The following is a 23,675-nucleotide window of genomic DNA, read 5'->3' as shown; positions in this document are numbered from 1 at the left end:
CCTATCACAAGAAATTGCCAGGCCCCTCGCCAGAAAGACCTTTTTTGCATACTAGCAGACAGTGTTGGAACAAAGGAACCAGTCCCTGCTCCCTAATACACAGAGGACATGGTCAGACCAGTTTAGTCACATGACTAACTGGCTGTTGGAGTTTTTTGAATTTGAATGTGCCACAGAGTTTTAAAACTGAGAAAGCTTTAGCTCCTGGAGGAAAAAGACCTCTCTCCTGTCTGCTCTCATCTCACTCTCACCAGCTTCGGAAACCACTGAAGACACATTAACCCCAAGAGGGAAAAGTCTCCTACAGTGAACAAGGTTTAAGAAGAATATTGGGCCCCAGAAAAAGGCAAGAATTACCTACAAGTAGAGCATGGCTACCCGACCCAAACCCGACGGGACCCGACAACATGTGTCGGCTTTGGGTCGCTCTTCCGGGTCCGGCATTCAGGCTTGGGTTAGGTCGAGCCAGGTCAGACCCACTCTATCACCACCTCTGGTAAGTGGCTCCAATGTTTTTGGACTAGAAACGCTGTTTAGTTACAGTTTTAAGCTTGTGCAGTTAAGTAACAAAGTGAAAAACGGAAGCTAGGTTAACCGATGGTCGGGTCAGGTCAGGCGGTGGAAAAAGTGGAAGGATTCGGGCCGGGTCAGGCTCGGGTTGGATGTGGTTCTGTCGGGCTCGGGTCGGGTTTCATTTGTCTCTTAGACACCTTTCTCATCTGGTCGTAACAATGTCAATGCCATTATGCCATGATGTATTCACCATGAACAGAATTATATGTCCACAGAAGAGTGGCAAGCACAAGCTCAAAGTAAAACATTGACACTGTCCCAAGTGCAAATATTCTGCACGTCTGTATAATGAAGGACATGTACTCCAAGGAATGGGAATCTATGGTGCAACACACCACAGCTAGGCCTACAATGGTTCTCCAATCAAATGCATTGGAAAGATAACCTTACAGCGCAACTATGGGTGCTACGAATGGCTACCACAAATATTCTACATTGTAGACACAATTGGACTTCCAGCATGACGAGGTCTATGAATTGTAACAATACATGAAGTCAGTAATGCACCGAAGGTGACAAAAATTATCCAGATCCGGTGTATCGGATCAGTCCACGTAAAGGTTGTAGTACGACCGGGAGTTTCTCCTCCGACTTCAATTCATTGCAGCAAGCACCTGGAGGTCAGAGGGATTGCCGGTGATCGGCTATGTTGCTGGCCATCATTTTTCTGAGTTTTTCAAATGAGGGCAGAGATTCACAAACAAGCAAACCTCTACATTTTAGAGATTGTTAAATTTGTTTATCTGTAAATAACTTTTTGTTCAATCATGTATAGTTACTCTGAACCACAACGTCATTGTTTCTTGTACATCTGTCTTTGTCTTTCAAAAAAAGGGGGTGTTATGGACGACCTGAAGAACTGCAAGAGTAGGTCATCAGAGGAAGTGATGTTGAGTCACACATGCCCAGTCAGTTGTGAGTGGAGCCCAAGATAATACTTGTCAAGTCTAGCTTGTGCAATGACCTTTTATGTGAATATATTCCAGTTCAGTTATAATAAAACCCCCAAGTTCATTTTGGATATTACTTGTGGTCCTGTGACTCAACAACAGATCACACACTGCAGGACAAGTAATATTACATGTATGACCACACACCAGCTGGATGCTGAGGGGAAGGAATCCCTTTCAGTTGCGGTACATCACAAAAGATCAAATGTGGCACCCATAAAGCGACATGCCTGCAATCAATGACACCCTGCACCATGGGGAAGATTGCAATCCTCGCAAAATCACATCGCGCTCTGCCTGTTTCTCTCTGGCAAGAGAGAATGAAATGTATTCAGCTCCCTTGGGATACAGAGCTTTAGTGACCTCCCTTGTGTAATAGTGAAGAACAAACTGGAAGATATTGCAAATATACCTGCTGGAAGGAGCTCAATGTATCAAAGTTCATGGCCACTTCACAGCCACTGTCAATACTGTCCTCATCCTACTCTAAGGTGGCAGTTCTGGCTGCAGCAGCTGGCATATTTCAGTGAAGAATTCCTTACTGAAGTGCAGACGTCTGAAACACTGTTTCTCGCTGAGGTTCAGGTAGGAGAAAGGCTCCCTGAGCATTCTGGGCAGATATGGCATCCTGCTAAGAGCCATTCTCATCCTCCACCTCCTTCCTCTTTCAGCAGCTTGTCCTGCTCTGCGACACATTGCTCATTCGTCAAGTTATGCTGTAGTCCAAAGGGAATGCATACTGCTGCACACATCTGGTGTTGTGACCTCAGTGAGACTGTTAACGTTGAAATATGAGATGTGAACTCCCTAGACCAATTTAAAGAAGTACACCACAAGATTTCATGTTTTAAGACTTTTACTACAACAACTAAGCTAAAAAATTAACATTAACTAAACCATACTTTTTAAGTAGCTAATACACTAAATTAAATTATTGGAGAAATATATTTTCCATTAACTTATTAGAACACTTGAAAACCACACCATGTTTATACGTTACACATTGAAGTGATATCTTTTCAGTTAAAAGTCCCAAACTCCTCCAAGTTGCAATGGGTTGGATCACCCAGTTCTTCAAAGTCCATGTCCTCTTTGCTCACTTTTTCTGAGCTCTTTCGACATGGATTTCTGTGAATAAGGTGATCTCTGGTGACCCCATTCATTTTCTTCCCTCCACAAGCCTTTGCTTTCGAAATGGGTTCAAGTCTTAGCAGCTTTTTGCTGTATCATTATTCTGAGAGCAGATGCTTTCTCTCTCTTCTCAGGCTGCCCCTGCTGGTCTCTATGTCTTCTGCTCTTCCTTACAGCCTCCAGACATCTGAAAGCTTGTCAAATTTATCTAGAATCTAAAGTCAAAGCCATTTGTCTTTTTACAATATTCTGAGTCCATAAGTCTAGCCATCCCAAAACCACCTGGGTCTTCCTTTGTTTCCAAGTGTTAGCAATCGTAACTGACATTTGCATTTTGAGCCCCTGGCTGCCTGTTTATGATCCGAGAGTCTGAGAAAGCGAAGCCCACTGTCCGTCTGCACTCTGCTTTCGAAAGGGTCTTTGATCTGGGTTCCTTGTTCACATGGCTTGTTTCCAGGCAGACTTGGTGCGAGGTTACTGCATTAAAGATCAGTTTTTAAAACACATTCAACTTTAAAGTCCAGCCTTCATAACATCTGGGAGTAAGTGATTGTGCGGAATCCTTGAAGTCAGGGCAAAGTCCTTCAGCACATGCCACACCACTCCCTGTATACTTTAGTCAATTCAAAGGACTCTAGAAACCACCAAACACTTTGACAGTCACAGCAACAGCCAGTAGAAATAAATCAGCAACTAACCTGAAAGTACTTGATGATCTCTTTAAATAGTGGTTGTGGAGAGAGGTGGGGATGGGGGTGGAGGTTCTTCCAGTTGCTCAATGCACGTTCAGCTGTGTTCGTTTGAGAGAGAGCATTAGCTGCAGCGTTGAGCTCCAAAGTGGCAATGCTGGCGTCAAATCAGCATGACAAGCTGATTGGAGTTACAATCTGCCTACTCTGCATACTTCCAGTGGGCATTCCCTGCATGCCCATGCAGCAATGCTTCCAAAATGGCATCTGGTGCAACCCACAGAAGTGCGTGTGCGTGCCACAGATGCCATTTTGGAGCCATAACAACACTCGTAGCACTGAAAAACTGGGCGCTAAGGAGCCAAATTTTGCAGCTATTGTTTCTTCCCCCTTAATGTAATTTCATCATATTAGCCATCCTACAATATCAAGTAAACAGATTTTCAGAAAACAGGGACTTTCTTTGCAAATAAAAGGTCACAAATATTACATTTTTACATTTGTTTTCACGACTTTTTCATGGCTGGCAGTACACAATCTAAAGTGCTCAATAAAAGTAACATAAAGTGTAATTTTTTTTTTCTGGAAAAGAAACAGAGCATCTCTTACCAACAATCATTGAACAGGCTGTTCCAGCAGGCTGGACCATAAATTTTTGAGAGACTCAAACACCTAAAACTTAAGGAAATATTAACCTAATTTTCATACTTTCATCTTCTTTAAATATCCCTGCAATTGAATTCCAAAACAGAATCTGCTTAGGTTTCACATGGAAAATTGCACTAAATGTGTGCCAAACGAATGCAGACCTGTGCTCACTGACGCCCTGCAGACCTGACCTCTGCTTTAATTTGCAGGGTCAATTCATTCATGTATTCATTGACAGCTCTCGAGCAAGGAATGATGTGCTGGTGGAGTTTGCAAAAGAGAATGTAGCCTTTAAAAAGCTGTCAGGCTGAACATTGCAGCTGCAGGCTGGGAGAGCAGCAAGTAGTAAGTAGGAAAATCCTTGGCTAAGTCAGTCAGGTAGCTGCAATGGATGCCTCACATCTGATTTAGTTCCACTCAGCAATCTGGCACTGAGAGCCAAAGAATGGTCACAGGTCACAGGTATTACAAAAAGGAACAAAAGAAGAACACACAATTACTCTGAGATTGACTTTTAAACTCTGCTCAAGGCGATTTGGCAAAGGAGAGAGAGAGAGAGAGATATTGTATAGCCCCCAAGGAAAGAAGGCTCAAAACATGTTTGACTATTATCTTTCTCAGACCCTCTAAAATGAAGAGCTACACAACTTACCCTTAACACTGCAACCTAGTTAAGGGGAGCACTGACTCAGGATCTTGAAACAGTAGAATGGGGACAGCCAGAATAGACTTGTCTAAGGCTTCCATTTATTAGGACAGCAGCAAATGCGAGCCATCCATTCTTGCCACTCTGAGCACCACATCAGGGACACACAAGAGATGACACCAGCCTGCCTAGGCACAAGCTCCAGAGGCGCAGGCAACAGCAGCTCCCTCATGGGAGCAAGCTGCCATCAACAGAGGGCCTCATCAGTCACAGGAGCAGCCAACCCCCAGTTCTTGTGTTACTGCCTCTCAGGTTGCACCTAGGAGGAGTACTTGAATAGACGAAAGAAGGGCATATCTTGTCGTTAGGGAAGCATGATGTGAGGAAACAGTAGGTTGACTTCTGTTCAGTTTGGAGTTTGTTGGATTAAGAATGTGTGATTAAGTCATGCTTTGCTGTTGAAGGAGATTATAATCATAAAGCAAATGATGCACTTATTTTTGCGGTGACTTAGTAATTATTATTGGCATGGTCATGTTGGGGCAAAGAGAGCTGATGTGTTCTGATATTCCAGGATAGGCACTGCATTGAAAGTGGGGGAGAAAGACTTAAGATGGAAGTAGTAGTAAAGGTAACCATGTTAAACAGATGAGAAGACATCATTGATTATTTCTGCACTGACACCCCTTGCAGCTGTCACTGAGGAGACCCCTGAGTGATGGCCCTCTTTGAAATTCTGCCTCCCAAAGCAGCTCCTCCTCAAATATATGCCAATAGGGAATTTCACACAAATTCTTGAGAAGCTCATTGTAGGTGGACAAAATATCCCAGTGGTCTCAGTCCAGTCAGAATCAATTCCTACTCTGTCTAGCCACAAAGAAGGGGGAAGACAAAGACAAAAATGTTTCCTTTTCCTGAAATTGCTGAGAAACAAACCTCTTTCTTAGCTGTAGAAATCAATTTTCAATAGTCTTCAGATTCAAAACATCTCTTCTGCCAGTCTCAGCTAATCCTGGCAACAGATATGCCTTTTATTTTCCATTCTAACTTCCTCTAGTGCACTGCAAGTACAAATTACTGAAATTCTGGGCTCACTACAATTGGCCCCAATTTACATGTGTTTAAAAATGAGCTGCATGGGGACCCAGTGGCAGGTCACAGAAGGAGCCAAATTGTGATCATTAATTCAGACGCATCATTTTTGGGGTGGAAAGCAGCGGAAATAGCTTTCGAACCAATTTGCTATCGATTAAAGGCTGCCCTGATTGCATGCCTCAGGAACACAACAAACAATGTGAAATTTCAGGACGCATGTCTATGCTGAGGCATTTATTTTAATCTTGATGCTTCCTTCTTTGAAAGTGGAACAGTCCTCCTATGATTTTGCTCATAAATAATAAGAGATTCAACTATCCCTAACCACTCAGAACATATTACAAAATAAACAAAGAATTGCTAAATCTCAAATGCAAGGTTTGCTAGTGACATATGATCCAGCAGTTGGCAGGTGGTGCATTTACCGACCTGACATTTATCCCAGCGACAAATATCTCTATGTTATTAGATGGGGCCCATTTGTCATTTAAACAAGTAATGCTCAGCATTTATATGGATGTTGCACCTATCTGAAATGCCACTCAGATGAATGCTGCTTCCTTTCTTTCTCTGCAGTCACTGACCTTTTTTTTCTTGCTTCTCCCCTTCCCTCCTCTCCTGAAACCATTAACTCATTCCTGCTGCCTGCTTCCACAGGTACTGGCCACTCAAGCTCAAGTATGCTACCTTGTGTTGTTAAAAATTAAACCAATATTCTGGAACCAAAGATAGGATACAAATTATCGAAGTTTAAAATGAGATGCTATTATCTATTAGCAACTAAAGAATTTTTTTTAAAGAGAGCTATAGCTTATAATATTTATTTCCCATTTTGAGATGGTAAGGAAATTTCCTGTAAGGACATACTGCCATCTGCAGCTTGCATTCTGTCAGTATTAACAAGTACAACTCAAGCACTAACATGGGGCTAAATAGCATGTTTAAGCAATACTGCAAATGGGTGCGAAGAGGAAGGAATAAGTAGGGAGACGAGAGTGATGGGGAGAAAGTAAGAGAGTGAGGGAAGGAGGGAAGTGACAGAGTGAAGAGGGGTGAAAGGGACAGGAGAGGGAGGAGGGAATGGAGAGAGTAGAAGAGGTAATGGGGGAAATTAGATGAAGGAAGAGATGAGCACAAAAGAAAGATGAAAGATTAGAGGAGAAGCAGAGGAGGGAGGGGGGGCGAGATGGAGAAGTTTGGATGGTGCAGTCATGATTCAATGAATGAGTTGGGAAACACTGCCTTGACAACACCACGAAGAGGCACAATACCATTAGAATGTTCGAAACACACAGTGAATTGATATCTCAGAGAAAATGAAAGCGAGCTCAGTTATTGAAGCATCTTTTGAGCAGGATATTTTGAATCTAATCATTTGCTTTGGACTTTGTCCAAAAGAGACTAGCTTTTTGTTTTGGTAATTTGTATATTTTTTGTTGACAGCTGTAAAAGAAATAGCTGAAATCTCCAGTTAAGCTGATCAGCATAACCTTTGGGAGTCAGCGTTGGATATCACTGTCATGTGCTGCTTGGCAAGCTAAACAATGCTGTAGAATAGAACACTTTTAAAACCTCCTGCATCCAGTAGCATTCAACACTCTTAGGTCAGGTAAACTAGAGTCTAGCACAGTAAATCTCCTTTATGTTTCCTTAATACAACAACTTAAATATAATATACTACCACAGTAATATGATGTTTCCATGTCATGCAGCAGTTATCCTTATGATCTTTTTGAGGGTCTCTGGTAATTTAATGTTAACTTCTGCTAATATTATCTGTTTCATTCTGTAGCTTGATGCCCACCAAGAACTGAGTTGAAACTGGGCAAAGAGTTCACATGGGGCCCTTACAACCAACAGAGGGGAGAAACCTTCACCCCAACAGCCTGCATTGGAATCAAATTCTTCAAGTGCTACCAATTAAATGAGAGTATCCTCTTTCACCATGCCATTTCCCCTTAAGCATGTTCTTTGTTCTATCACACTGGGTGACCCAGTGTTCCGGAGCAACAAAATGTGAAACTCGACATACAGTAAAATAGATGATGACATTACAACTACATCATGGTATCCTTCTGAACCAATCTGTATGAATGTCATGCTCTGTCGATCTAGAGTGGAATATTACAGTGAAACTGATTTAAAGTACTTGTGACAAGAACACAAAGCAACCAACAGTTTCACAAAAAAATTAATGAAGTTATGCAATTAATGAATGTTTAGCAGTCAGCAGGGGGATCTACAAGAAGAAAAGCTCTTGCTCTGTCAACATTCCCTACAGATTCCATAGAGTTACATTTGTACTGCTGTGAAATTTTAATGGACTTTATTTACATATGGAAAGGCAGCATACTTGCTTGCTAGATTGATAAATATATTCTGCACAATTTCAACAGGAAGTAGAAAGAAGTGTGAGGAGAGGGAAGGGGAGGAGCGAAAACAGTGAAAGGGAGAGGAGAGCGAGGGAAAAGGAGGGAAGGGGAAGAGTAAGAAAGGAGGGAAAGTAGAAGAGGCAGCAATGCAAAAATAGGAGCTGAAGGAAGAAATGAGCACAAAAGAGGATGGTGTCCTTACTCGGACCAAGTCCCATTCACCCATCATCCCTGTGCTCGCTCATACATGTTGGCTCCCAAACAGGCAACATTTCAATTTTCAGTTTTCAATGAAACCAGATCCAGTCCAGGATTCAATGATTTAAAAAAAAAATGAAAACTATTTGTCTACTTGATTATCTTTAAAGGGGAAGAGTTTTGGTTGGGAATTCCAGAGCTTGGTGTCCAGACAACTGATTGTGCAGTCACCAGTGGTGCTGAGAAGTAAGTCGGGATGCACAAGAGGCCAGAATGGAGGAATACAGAGTTTTCATAAGGTTATAGGTCTGGAAAAAGTTACAGAGATAGGGAGGTGCGAAGGCAAAGAGACATCAGAACACAAGGATGAGAATTTTAAAATCAGGGCGTTGGCGGAACCAAGAGCCAATATAGGTCAGTGGGCACAGAGGTGATGGGTGAAGACACTGTCCTCTGTTTGGGAACCCGTGTTCAATCCAGCCCAGATCTGTTGGTGATTGTTTCCTTTGTCTTTCTATGGGTTCTATGTGAAATACATTTGGACAGTCCCAATTCACTTCCTAGTTGGCAAGGTTCAGAAAGGCTGTATGATGGCTTGTGTGAGAAATAAAACAAAAAGGCGCACTGGTACAGCAGGGGATATACTTCTGAAGTTGAAGTTGAGGTTTATCAATATCGTTGGGACAGAATAAAAGCTTTACCCTTTTAAAAATGATCTTGAAATTGACACAGGGTGCTAGTATTCCATTTCCCGAAACTAAAATCCCTAATTTTGACTGGGAAAAAATTCACAATAAAGTACTTTTTCAAAATCATGCTTATTGCATTTTCTCTCCTCATTTTTAAGATAATATTCTCCTCCATTTTTTTGAGTGCCATTTCCTGACTGTGAAGAATACTCAAATGCCAACAATATCTCTGTTAATATCACTCTGCAGCAGGTAGTTCAAACTGATATGAGCAAGATGTGTTGGCATACTCCCCTGCTGCCTCCTCTCTATGCATTCATGTGTTTACACCATTGATGTGGTAAGTCAGCCCACAATCCATAGCACAGCAGCACAAATCGCCAATCACCAACTCCATCGTTGCCTTATGTTTGACTTCTCTGACACAAAAGCAACATAAACAATGTGCAAGGAATAATCTTCTGACATTGTGCTGAGGCAAGGAGTCTTCTCCAACCAGCAGCATTCAAACTTCCAATCAGCAAGTGAGTTTTCCTGCCAGTAATGCAAAGTTGGAAAATTGCCCCTTATGTCTTGCTCCTAAAGTACTAAAATATGCTTCCAGCTTTACAAATATATACAGTCCTCATTCTTTCTAGTGCAGATGCAAATATAATTTCTAATGGAAATATTATGTATATAACGAAAAGTGTGTTAACATACAGTCCTTTAACAATTGGGATCTGTTTACGAATCATTGCTGGTCTATATCAGTGTTGATAACAGAGGAGGGCATTTCCCCCACAGAAACAAGTAACACACGGGTACACAATACTTGAACACTTGGAGTTTTGGGCAGAAATTCCAGGATACTATGAAAACTTATCTAAGAGTGAAGTGTGCATTGAAGCTATCAAGGTTTCTATATGTAATGAGAACTATTAATCCCCTACCCTCTTGGAGAAAAGTAATTCACTTTTATAGTAACAGCAGCGTCAGGTGGGCCAAAATAAGGGCAACATTTCCTTCATGAGTAAGGGAACTTCTATTTACGAGGATTATCTCATCAGACTACCAGACAAGCTAGTTCCTATTAAGGCAGATTGAAAGCAGCATGGCTTCTTCTACTTGACAGTGTAGCTGCACTGCTTGATTCTTATTTGAAGGTTCTGTTTTGGATGAACAAAGTAATCATTGATGCTAAATCCTCTCCATGTTCTACAACAAATCCTACATAACAGCCTCACAGACAATAATGCAGCAAACAAGACTGAAATCAAAACTAGTTTCCAGCTGTTTTACCTGACTAATGCCTGCAGCTGTGAACTCAACATTAGCCTAATGATCCCCATGCTGGGCTGAACTTTATTTTTACTTGCGATTGACTGAGCCTATAAATGGCTTAATGATCTAATTACTCTGCATTTTATTTCTCAGCTCAGTCTGGGTGCACTGGGGCTCGCGAAGTATGCAATTTATTTGTTAAAATAATCCACTCTGATTAAGCATCATTTAATTCATGCTGGAATGGGCCATTCCCTTCACAGGGAGTGGATAGATTCCTGAACAAAACATTTTATTGCTTCAAGATAGTTTGTCTACTGCAATCTATGAAGGGAAATTTTTTAAAGCGCTGTCCCATTCATGGTAGAAAATGACCTTCCATTATGTTATAAGATCACTTACTATAGTATTAGTGATCCAGTCTTAGCACAGGTGCAAAGCCTACTCCTGAGATGTTCTGCCACCTCTGTGCTCAGTGTGCCCATGCACTGTACTCAATCCTTAAATTTCCCCTTATAATTCTTTTCTGATGTGATAGTAGTTGCTTCTCCCGAGCTGGATAATTTGCACGGACTGCACACTAACTGTGCAGCAATAGGAGTAGACCATTGAAACATATTTTCATTTCCCACTTGAGCCACTGAGAACGTCAAGCATTGGCGGGGGGGAGGGGGAGGGGGAGGAAAGAGAATTATGTTTTTTCTCTTCCTAAACAAATAAGAATTTCTCAAAGTGTAACTCTCATCTTGGCATAGTAACTAAAGTACAGGGTGTATATAAAATCCATATTCAATTTCAAATTTTAATAACTTGATGTACACACAATAGAAGCAAACTCTAAATAGCATATGAAAGTATAATTCATGTTAATGTTGTTAATGCTGTGCTCATGATGCTAAAACTTATGATGACGAAAGAAAAGATGAACTCAGAAAATTGGACTGAACAATGCATCATGGTATTTATGTTGAGGCACAGAAATTTGATTGTTAAAACCTTTTGAATTATGCTTTCATATGCCATTTACAGTTTCCTTCGATCATGTGTACATGGGTGTACATCCAAAGTTATTAAAGTTTAAAGTTGCACAAGGACTTTTAAACATCCTGTATTTCTTCTTGTAATAGTCAAGAGAATGTGTAAATTTGGACACTTCTTAGTATTGGAGGTGGTGATGTAATTGATATCCTATATTTGGAACAATGAAAGTCATTAGTTGAGATGATTTGGTTGTATTTCCTTTAGATTTTGAATCCTTATTTTTGATCTGCTGTCAGAGAGTGAATATTTCAGAGGGCTTTCACCTCTGGGGCTTGGGTTTAAATGCAGTCCAACATACAACATGAACATTTCTTTGGTCTGCTGGCTGTAAGGGTCCTACATGAAAGGAGTTTATGCAGTCTCAAATCAGCTGCTGGTGGGCAGGGATAGTATAAAACTACCCTTAAATGTCACTGAATTGGCTAGGAGGCAAGAGGGAAATGGAAAAATGTCAATGATTGAGTCAAGAATGCTCTGCTGAGGCATAGTATTGAAGCAATGTGGAGACAGCTTTACTCTGCATATAACTCTTCAATAGCCAAGCTGAATATTCTTCATGTGAACAGTGGATGCCTGAAATGTTCCATTTCATTAGCAGTAACATCAGTCACCTTGATGGTCATAAGAACAAGTTATCAATGGCTCAATTCTTCATCCACTATACTTCCATTTAATTCCTCACATTGTTTAAATATGTCACACTAGATATACTATATATTTAGATATCCTGACAAATAAGTTCTGTGAAGTGTAACTTCTGGAATTTATGTAGCCTACTTAATATGGAACTTTAGTAGTAATCCAGAAGCTAAGAATTCAAATCCCATCATGAAACATTGCGAAACTGATTTTTTTTTTTAAATGGTAATTTGTGAATTTGCACCAGAAGAAAATTACCACATAAGCCGCCAGAAAACCATAAAAACCGAACCATTTCCACATTTTCCAAGCAAGAAAGGGAAGCTCTCACTGACACTCAGGCTGGCCTATATGTGATGCCAGTCTCACATTACATGGTTGACCCTTAATGCCCTGTAAGTTGCCTAGCACACCACTAAGATGTAAAAAAACAACTACATGGTAGAAAGCACAAAACCAAAACTTCTCAGGGCCGCCAGTGGTGGACAATAAATTGGCCATGCCAATGTCACCCAGGAACAAATACGTATCTTTCAAATTGAATAATTAGTTACCAGAAAAAGTGTGGGGAAAATGCTCCATTCTCTGCCCTGACTTCTTCACAAAAATTCACAGTGTCATGCACGGAAGGAGCAGTGATGAAATAAACAATGCTATGGAAGAATTATGAATTAAAAAGTCAACTGTTAAACAAAAATCACAAGAACATAGACAATTGTACCAAAGTCAAAATGGACTAGAGGTCATGTGACTCCTCCCGTGTGGGAAATCAGCAAACCTGTCTGCAGAGCTGGAACCTGTTAACCTTGTCTGAACTAGCTCTGGGGAGAACCCCTTTGAAATTGAAGGGAGCACTATTGCATATTAATGATTCTTATCAACAGGAATAAACTAACAAAGGATTCTGGAGACAGACAGCCTCATAGTCCAAACCAAAATTGAATAAGTGTGAAATAGCACCGTGTTAACAGAATGGTCCCCATTCAGACATCAATTCATAACCATGGTCTCCACATCCTGGTCCATTGTGATCACACCAGGGGAGAGGGCCCTGTGTCTCCTAACAGAAACTCTAATGTGATGGAATTTTACCTTAAAGGGTAACCCTCTGGAGAGAAAGGGGAGATCAAGCCAACAGCTTCAGCAAGCAGTCCAGCCAGGGGCTGTGAAAGAGATCCAGCCAAGCAAGAACCCTGCTCAACAATAACTGAACAATCACTACAGCAGAGACATCATAAAGTGACTGTAAGATTCTGTTCTGGGTTGTAACCACTCAAATACAACACCTCAACAAGGCCGAGACTACAAACACAAGGGCCTGCACCTTTAAAAGAGACTGTCCTCCTGAGAAGATTCAATTGGTTTACTGTAAACCACAAACACGTACCTCACTTTGAAATTTAAACTACTTATTCTTTTCTCTCTATTTATCTATTCTTGCGTATGTGTTTGTGACTGAATGTGTATGGGTGAGGTTGCGATCATTTCAGGAAAACCTGTCATTTTTCTGTTTATTTGACCCAAAAGACACTCGGGGCTAACGCAACATTTTAACAGAACACGATGGCGGTTAGTTGGGAGGTGAAAAATGAGAACCACCTGTCCTTAACAACAGTAAGGGGAAAAAAAATCGAATGTGAAAATCTGCAGTTGCAGAAACAAATTCACTTGTTCTTTGGAATGATGTATAGAATTATAGCCTGTTATATTTTTGATGTGAGGGCAGCAGCATTGTTGCAGTTTCTAGGATGCAGAACATTCACTCGCATTCACATTTTCAGTAGACGAACAGAACAATAACATATGAAATTGCTGACCTGAGCTCCAAGATCATTGTATTGTAGTTTCAGAGCTGTAAGCCTCTCATCTAGTTCTTTGGGATTCTCTGTTTGCTGTTTCTGCACAATCTGACGTCCAGTTTTAATCACCGTTTCCACATCAGACTTCACCTCACTCAGGCTCTTATATAATTTCTAAAAGTTGAAAAAATATAAAGAGACAGTATTCATCTGCATACTCTCAGTAGAATGTTCTAATACATAAATTCTCATAAATGCCAGCATGCTATAGCTCTAAGCAGAGACTGCAAAACCAACCATTTGTGTTTTGTGACTCAGTCTGAATTTTGGGGCATGTGAGATTCATGCACTTCTTTATCTGTTTGAGTATTAGCAATTATTTAGCACCACATTTTGAAAGCCTGTTTAAATAATGATGATGAACTTACATGGTGATATAGAAGTGTGGAAGGCTAGAAGTAGGAAGTTTACTCTGGAGTGGGACCTCTGTTGGATTACCTACAACATCATCTCGACAGTGTGTCTAAAGTCATTGTAAGCCAACAAATTTCCCATCAATGTAATCTTTGACATAATTTATTCTAGCATTTGTGTCAATAAATTTGGTGATTAAATGTCATGCAATTATCAAAATTCTTAGATTGAGTTGCAGGTAAATTGCTTATAAAAATCAGACTGCGTCTGATTCAGGAAAAGTTATTGAGGAATGTTGTATGAAAAGGATAATAGCCCTGTGAACTAAGTTATTAGGCTATTAAAACATTATGTAAATGGCTTTAAAAGATGATTGGATACATTTCTAGAAAGAGAAAGGATTAAATATGCTAAGTTGGCAGGTTGGTGATATCCAGATGTATCAAAGTGGGACAAGTTTGACAATAATAGTCTTTCCCTATTCTTAAAGATTTTTCCATGGTCTGTTAACCTAGCTGTTAGTCAACAGATTTTGTTTGTGGCAGTCATTTGTCAATCGATTTTTCAGGCTCCTTGACCAAAAAAAAAATCAGAAATTTCAGCATTTGTCAATGATTGTTTAAACAACTGAAAACTAATTAGCATAATATTGACTGTGGGTAAATGGACTATTTATTGATCTGCAGCTTCAAATTAAGTGACAAATAAACTGTTATTGACATTCAATAGACTCCTATGTAGAAGGCAAAATAAAGCTGCCACACCTACCATACAGTGGTCAAGCTGGGACTGGACAACCTCAGGTTCCACACTGCTCATCTCCAATATGTGCAGGTCTGCTTTCACCTCATCCAGGAGCCTTTTACATTCCAACAGGTGCTGCTCAAAGTTGGCCGGTTTCTGGAACAAGCGGAACTTGGTGGAAACCTCCTGTAGCTTCTTCTGTAAAACGAGACAAAGATAGGTTCAGAGGAAGTGAACGCACAAAAATAAAAAATATTAGGTGCAGAAATTTCCCACTGAGACCTCTCAGTAGAAAAAGTTCTGCTCCATCTGCCAGTTCCTCTACTGTATAAAAAAAACTGAAGTTATTTCTGCCTGAACATATGTGCATTTTAAAACTCACATCACACATCTACTTTTTAGCAAGCAATGGTTAGAAAGTGTGCATATCACTTACTGCACAGAAAGTACTGCACACAAAGGAAGACAAACAGCGAGACTCAGAGAGAAACAGACAAGCTCCAGGAATGAGCGCATTACCCTATGAGGAGAGATTAAGTAGACCAGTCCTATATTTCCTAGAGATGAGAACAATGAGAGGTGATCTCATTGGAACATATACAATTATTAAGGGGCTTGTCAGGATAGATGCTGGGATGACGTTTACCCCGGCTGGAGAGTCTGGAACTCGGATCACAGTCTCAGAATAAGGGGCCAGCCAATTAAGATTAAGAGGAGGAGACATTTCTTCACTCAAGAGGTTGCAAATCTTTGGAATCCTCTACCCCAGAGAGCTACGGAGGCTTAGTTGTTGACTATATTCAAGACAGAGCTTGATAGATTTTTGGATACTAAGCGAATTAAAGGATATGAAAATTGTGCAGGTAGATGGAGTTGATGCAGAAGATCAGCCATGATCTGTGTGAATTGTGAAGCAGGCTTGTAGGGCCTACTCCTGCTTGCATTTCTTTTGCTATGATCAGAGAGACAGACAGACAGAGAGACACGCAGAAAGGCAGACAGAGCCAGAAAGGCAAATAGAGAGATATTCAGAGACATGAAGAGAGAGAGAGAGACAAAACAGACAGAGCGAGAGACAGAGACACGCAGAAAAGGAGGAATTTCTACATGGGTGAGTGCGTGGGATTGGACGGGGGAAAATTCCAGGTGCGTCGGGAAGCCAGCTCCAACTCACCAACTTCTGGATTTTACTGAGGCAGGACAAGGGGCAGCCAGCCAAACGTTTCCAGGAAGCAGGCTGGCATTGGAAATATGTTAATGAGGTTGGCAGCCTCTGACATAACCTGCTTTGCGGCTTGTACAATGGGCAGCCAGGTTTCCCGGCAGCTGCAGCAAGGTGAGGACAGCTTCAGGGAGAAGGTAAGTGCCTTTACAGAAATGCGTGTGGGCCAGGAGGAGCAGGACCACTTCCTCCCACCCCACGTCTCCCACATCCACCAGCTCCCCCACCATAAGAACCTGTCGGGATTGGACCTAAGTCACCAAGCAGCCCTGTGGCCTGCTCTGGAGTGCCTGTCATTTTGGCTGACTTCTGGATGGGTTGGTTGTCAAGGACAAAAGACGCAGGATGTGGAGTTTTATGGGAATACCCAAATGTCCAGTTTTTCCATACGAAACACCATCTCCCCGTCTATGCAAACTGCCCCGATAGACATCCAGGCCAAATATACTGAAGGTGGGACAGAAGTAGATATTACTACAGGTCAATGTTTGCCAGAGAGACAGAACGAGTTTAGTATAGATGTGTTTGTTTGTGAAGCAGGACTGTTAATAAACCTTTTTATGTAAAGATAATCCATAACAGTTGGCTGTAAGATTGCGGCAGTATCTCAGCTGCTAGTCCCTAAAATATATGCTATTGAACTTTTTCACTTAGGGGTTGGGAACTGGAAATGGGGGCTAGTTCCAGGTCCTGACCCTAGTTGACATGTTTTAAGCACACCCACTCGGTTTTTCAAATCTTCAGCCAATTAAAGGCCAGTGAGTGGGCTCACTATGTAATCAGGGATGACAGGTGGGCTCCTGATGCTGGACGGCCAATGGGAGACCCTCCAGCCGGTGGGAACTGCCAACCTGAAGATGAACAGAGAGAGCGAGAAAGCCAGGTAAGTTTTTTGATGCTTGAAAATGCCACAGCTGCCTCGCCATGACCCTGAAGGGGTAACCTCTCCAGGGATGGCCAGTAGCTGCAGCTGTGGCCATTATGGGTTGTGGGGGGGTCACTCACGTGATCCGTCAGCTCCACCTCCCCCCACTTCCAGCCCTGAGTCCACCACGTTGTGCATGACCCATGCCAATGTGGGCTGCCTGTATTGCCGATTGGAAATTCCAATCAGCGTGGGAACAGGGTCTTAATCAGCCCCGTAATTATCAATAACTGGCCTCAATTGGCTGCCTGCCAGGAAGCGGTGGCAGCTGATCCGACCCCGAGCCGCCCTCATTCAAAATGGCTCGGGGTTGGGATTGTAGCGGTGAACCGGCATAGGTGCTGGCAGTGCCAAATTGCACACCTGACAGCCTCCAATCGGGACTTCGAATGGATTTAAGAATCCAGCTCCTGGTGCTTGCCACAATCTAATGACATGCCAGGTGAATTGTCAAAGACAAAAGCACTGGCTGATGTCCAGTATTACATAACAATTATTACAGAAAGCTATTCTTTTTCTTAACATAACAGTATAGCATGGATTGAAAAAATGAGGACTCTACCGTGATTCATAATCACATTTTACTGACCAATATTTGCCTTCATTCCTCGGGGACATACCAGCAACACAAGCAAATCTTTAACAACTAGCTGAAAGGCTGATTAAAAATAAAACAGTTAGGATAATTTATTTAAAATTTCGATTCACATTTTAAAATATTTCTGCTTCTTTAGATGAAACTATAGCAAGAGCCTGAACAAATCTAAGGAAAGTAGTTATATACTGTATGTAAATTAGAAACGCACTGACAGATCTCCTCCGGGAGAAGTTATAATATTACAGAAGGTACTGATGCAGCCAAGCCTATTGGTCAGCCCATTTCAGTAAAAACCTCATCTGTTACCTGCTAATGTGGAGACGTGCAAGGCAGACAAGAAACATGGTCTCTCCAAAGATGAAATGGAATAGGGATCTGTAACTGGTTTTAAACTTTTGCTAGACCCCCTGTAGCATTACCATGTTTAAGATTTAACTGATGTCAAAGTGTATGCCAAAGTTTGAAAAAAACCCTCCTACCTAACTACCCCTTAATTGTTAAACTTGGTAACTTTAATCAGAGTATAAATATTTATTTTAGCTGAAACATTTTATCAGCAGTAGGTACTATATTTAACTTGGTGATGTCATGGTGATGACAATGGTTACAGAGAAGTGAATACTAAATCTTCTAACATCTGATTATGGTGCTGGTAATCAGCTGTTGAAGCTGTAATGAAGCAGCAGAGTGAGTCGATTGTCAGTGCAATTTTACTGTATGGCAACAAAACCATAAAATTTCCCCCAATCACTCTGTGGGTGTGAAATATGCTGAGCAAAATACACATATAGCATCACAGACTATGCAAAAGGGCAATAAAACAACATACAATCAGGACAGGACGGATTATGATCTGACATGATGTACAATCTGATCATTTAGACCCCTAAATTAAACCATCAATATTCGCATACAAATGATTTGCAAAACAGCCTTTGTCTTAAAAGGTGTTAACCGGTTTAAACAAACAAGTTAATGCATCAGTTAAAATAGCAAAAGGTTCTCCTACATTAATATTCACAATGTGATTTCAAGGCCTTCAACTTTTCTATTCTAATAAATGGGTGCAAAATAAGCTCGACAATTTTATTGTATTTGCAGCTGATCTAATCAGCCCAGGTGCAGGAGAAGGAACGGCTACAGTTGTTTATGACATGAAATTATTTGATCTTCAGTTATTATTGTATCTCAAGTACAGTCCAACAGCACAGCTGTTAATTTTGGAATTTCTACATAATTCACATTCGAGTAGCTGCCTTGTGGTGTTTCCAGAAACACTAATTTGACTTTACATTCTAATTAAAAACCTCCATCAGATAGGACGTGACAAATAGCTGGCAGCTCAACAAAACCTCTCTTCTTCTATGATATTTCACCATCACTCAGGCTGACAGTTATGATAATCCTATAGTTAAAATATAACTAACCAATGTTAAATATATGTAATATACTTCATATACTCTTCGTCATTTAGAAGTCATTTAAAATATTATTGCATTATTGCAATATTGAAAATGTGCCTAGTCTGGAAATCATTAGCTCTCTGCTTAAGGTTTCAACTAAAACTCTTCTGTGGCCAATTTAAAAAAAAATTCTTAGCATACCAAATTATCCACTCATCATATTCCAAATGACAGGCATTGGAAGACAACTGATGAATACTAAAATCTAGCACTGCATCTTTCCATTTCATGTCTGCCACTGAGACGTCCTGGACATTACTCATCTGTAAACCATGAAACCACGAGAGAACTGAACTAGAGAAACAGGTCTCTCACTTACATCAGGCTATGAATGATTTTCGATTTGAAGTGACAGGATGATGATGATCATAAAAAGCTCAAGACTTCATATTTTCCCACCATGTAATCATAGTGCGTGTCAAGGATGGCTAAGTATTTTGGATAAAAAAAGCACTCTAGGAACCCTTCAGAAATTATTTTTCCCACACTTGTAGATCATTATGCTTGAATTCTTTAGGTTTAATATAAGGTATAAACAAAAAGTTGCATTTATTAGTGTCTTTAATGCAATAAAAGTGTCCCAAGGTGCTGCACAGGAGTGTTTGCAGACAAATTTGACACCAAGCCACATAAAGAGATATTAGGACAGGTAACCAAAAGCTTAGGCAAAGAGGTCGGTTTTAAGGAGCAATTTAAAGGAGAAGAGAGATGTAGAGAGATGGAGAGAATTAGAGATGGAATTCTAGAGCTTAGGGCCCAGACAGCTGAAGTCACAGTCAACAATGATAGAAAGATACAAATCGTGGATGTGCAAGAGGCCAGAACTGGAGCAGCGCAGAGATCTCGGAAGGTTGTAGGGCTGTGGGGAGGGGGCTATTACAGAGGTCATTCAGGATTACAAAACAAGGATAAGAATTTTAAAACTGAAGCATTATCGGCCTAGAAGCCAATGTAGGTTAGCGAGTACAGGTGTGATCGGAGAACAGGGCTTGGTGCGAGATACCGGCAGCAGAGATTTGGATACCCTCAATTTTTACAGAGGGTGCAAGGGAGAAGGCATGCCAAGCAAGCATTGGAATCGAGTCTCGAGGTAACAAATAAATAAAGTGTGGCATAAAGCTGTTTAAAATAATGGATTATAGTTGCACAGATAATTTGAGAATATGGTGTTGAAGCAGAGGGATTGAAAATTAGCAGCACCTGGGACAATGATGCATTATGTTATCTTTTTGAAAGCTTTCAATGCCCCGAGTTGACCTAGAACTAAACAACATAGAGATGTCTTGGGCAACCTTGAGTATCTTTAAAGTAAGACTCAACACAATTTGTGAATTGGTATGCTCAATGTGTTGTCGATTAATGGCACATAAAAATGTTAGGAGTTTTCATTGTACTGTTGGCTACATTTCATGTTGGTTTCAATTCATCAGTGGACTTTACACCAATCTTCACAGTGTTCAGATTAATTTAAAATTACCTGTGCTATGTCAATTTGAGACAGAACTCTCCCAGCAGATTTGCTCTGACCAACAGCATCAGGACCCTGGATCCTTCTCTTCATTTCTTCCAAACTGATCTCGTGACTGGTCAACTCAGACTGGATTTTCTGTATAAAAATCAAATGCATGAAAAAATATTTCAATATTTAAACTATCCATTGTTGGGTTGATTAGAGGTTCAGTTTACACATAGATCAGATCTAACAAAAGGCACAGATGTTATCATTTACCTTATTAACTTCAATAGCAGCACCACTGCTCCAAGAAGTTCCATAACACATTCTAAAGATTTGATTTTCAATGGTGCATCTAGAAGTAGTGATAACAAACCCCAATAGCCTCAAGAAACAGAAAATACCACTTTTTGTGGCTCATATTTCACTCACTGGAGATGATAAAAAGGTCAGAAAAAAGGGAGCAACATTAAAACTGCATTATATTGCTCCAGTGATGTTCACACCAGTAATATAAATAGGGAGGTTTCCAAAGCACTGAAAGCCTCTGGCTATTTAACAGAATCTCTTCTTAAAATTGTGTTGCATCATAAATATGTCTAAATTTCAATTTAGTTGCATCTTGCTGCAGTTCTTAAAAAATTGCATTTATATAGTGCCTATTGTGACCTCATGTCACCTCAAAGTATGTTATAAACAATTGTTCAATTCTGAAGTGTAAGTCAATATTGTTATGTAAGAAATGTGGCAACCCATTTGCACAAAGCAATGTTCCACATACAATAATGTGATAATGATCAGATAATCTATTTTAGCGATGTTGGTAGCTTTCACATCTTGCTCTAGTTTCTCTCCCATCTCCCCTCACCCCCTCTCCAAGCTCATCTTGCCCAAAAGAATTACCTTCACTCCTTCGAACCTATTTCCACTAAACTGCTGACCACCCAACTTCCCTGCCTGGTCCCCATGTTAACCGATATTATTAATGGTTCTCTCTCTTCAGGTGCTGTCCCTGTCTCCTTTAAATATTTCCAGTAATAGCTATAAATCAGGAGGTGGAAGAAAGAGCGAAACTTGGTGAAATTACAAACACCAGGGAGGCAGTACCTACAAAACTGATGGAGCTGTGGGCTGACAAGTCGCCGGGTCCTGATGGACTTCATCCTAGGGTCTTAAAAGAGGTGGCTAATAAGGTAGTAGATACGTTGGTGATAATTTTTCAAAATTTGCTAGATTCTGGAAAGGTTCCATCAGACTGGAAAGTAGCAAATATAACTCCTCTATTCAAGAAGGGGGATGGGGGTGGGGGTGGGGAGAGGCAGGAAACAGTTAACAATAGGCCAGTTAGCTTGACATTTGTCGTGGGGAAGGTGTTAGAATCGATCATTAAGGAAGTTATAGCTGGGCACTTAACAAAACTCAAAGTAATTGGGAATAGTCAGCATGGTTTTGTGAAAGGGAAATCTTGTTTCACCAATTTGTTGGAGTTCTTTAAGGGAGTGACGTGCTGTGGATAAAGGGGAGCCCACTGATGTACTGTACTTGGATTGTCAGAGGCATTTGACAAGGTGCCATAAAAGGTTATTGCACAAAGTAGGAGCTCATGGTGCAAGAGGTATATTAGCATGGATGGAAGATTGGCAGGCTGGCAGAAAACAGAGGGTATGCATAAATGGGTCCTTTTCTGATTGGCAGGATGTGATGAGTGGCGTCCTGCAGGGGTCTGTGCTGGGGCCTCAACATTTTACAATTTATGTCAATGACTTAGATGAGGGGAGCAATGACATGGTAGGTAAATTTGCAGATGACACAAAGATAGATAGGAAAGTATGTTGTGAAGAGGACATCAGGAGGTTGCAGACCGACACGGTTGAGCGCACCATCCTCCTCCAGTCTCTCTACTGTCATTCAGCTGGGTGGGACTACTCTCACATGATTCCATTCTTACCTACCTAATTGTAGCCAGAATATCAGTTGCAATGGCTTCTCTTCCCCCTCCTGCACCGTTACTTCTGGTGTCCCCCAAGGATCTATCCTTGCCCGCCTCCTATTTCTCATCTATGTGCTGGCCCTTGACATCATCTGAAAGCACAGCATTAGTTTTCACATCTCTGCTGATGACATCCAGCTCTACATCACCACCACTTCTCTCTACTTGGGCGGCACAGTGGCGCAGTGATTAGCACCGCAGCCTCACAGCTCCAGCAACCCGGGTTCGATTCTGGGTACTGCCTGTGCGGAGTTTGCAAGTTCTCCCTGTGTCTGCGTGGGTTTCCGCCGGGTGCTCCGGTTTCCTCCCACCTCCAAAAGACTTGCAGGTTGATAGATAAATTGGCCATTGTAAATTGCCCCTAGTGTAGGTAGGTGGTAGGAGAATGGTGGGGATGTGGTAGACAATATGGGGGTAGTGTAGGGTTAGTATAAATGGGTGGTTGTTGGTTGGCACAGACTTGGTGGGCCGAAGGGCCTGTTTCAGTGCTCTATCTCTAAATAAAAAAAAAAAATAAAATAAAAATACTCCTCCACTGTTGCTAAATTATCAGACTGCTTATCCAACATCCTGTACTGGATGAGCAGAAATTTTCTCCAATTAAATATTGGGAACACTGAAGCCACTGTTTTCGGTTCCTGCTGCAAACTCCATCCCCTAACTACTGACTCCACCCCTCGCCCTGGCAACTTCTGAGACTAAACCAGATTGTTCACAATCTTGGTGTCATATTTGACCCCAAGATGAGCTATCGACAACATATATTGCCATCACTAATACCACCTATTTCCAACTCCGTAACAGTGCCCAACTTCTCCCCTGTCTCAGCTCATCTGCCGTTGAAACCCTCATTCAATGTCTTTGTTCCGTTTAAACTTGACTATTCCAACGTACTTCTGGCTGGTCTCTCTTATTCTCCCCTCCATAAACCTGAGGTAATCCAAAACTCTGCTGCCCATGTCCTTCCTTGTACCAAGTCCCATCCACATATCACCCCTGTGCTCACTGACCTAAATTGGCTCCTGGTGAAGCTGTGCCTTGATATTAAAATTCAGATCTTTGTTTTCAAATCCCTCCATGGCCTCTCCCCTCTCTTACTCTATAATCATCTCCAGCCACATTACCCTCTGAGA

The 23,675-nt window shown here is 41.2% G+C and overlaps 1 protein-coding gene across 7 annotated transcripts in view; it reads right to left on the bottom strand.

Annotated features, from left to right (window-relative positions):
• The window catches only part of dmd (dystrophin), a 1,950,296-nt gene that overhangs the window by 1,151,526 nt on the left and 775,095 nt on the right, over nucleotides 1-23,675 (bottom strand). For all 7 annotated transcript variants that reach the window (XM_068040560.1, XM_068040554.1, XM_068040555.1 and 4 more), the window contains 3 exons: nucleotides 20,577-20,705; nucleotides 14,916-15,089; nucleotides 13,752-13,907 (listed from right to left, as the gene is read on the bottom strand). In XM_068040560.1, coding sequence (XP_067896661.1) covers nucleotides 13,752-13,907; nucleotides 14,916-15,089; nucleotides 20,577-20,705 — 459 coding nt within the window. The remainder of the gene's footprint in view (nucleotides 1-13,751; nucleotides 13,908-14,915; nucleotides 15,090-20,576; nucleotides 20,706-23,675) is intronic.

The sequence above is a fragment of the Heterodontus francisci genome, chromosome 10 (genome assembly GCF_036365525.1).
Source record: "Heterodontus francisci isolate sHetFra1 chromosome 10, sHetFra1.hap1, whole genome shotgun sequence".
Taxonomy (NCBI): domain Eukaryota; kingdom Metazoa; phylum Chordata; class Chondrichthyes; order Heterodontiformes; family Heterodontidae; genus Heterodontus; species Heterodontus francisci.
Note: the sequence above shows the minus strand (reverse complement) of the source record. Positions and strands in the feature narration are given on the sequence as shown.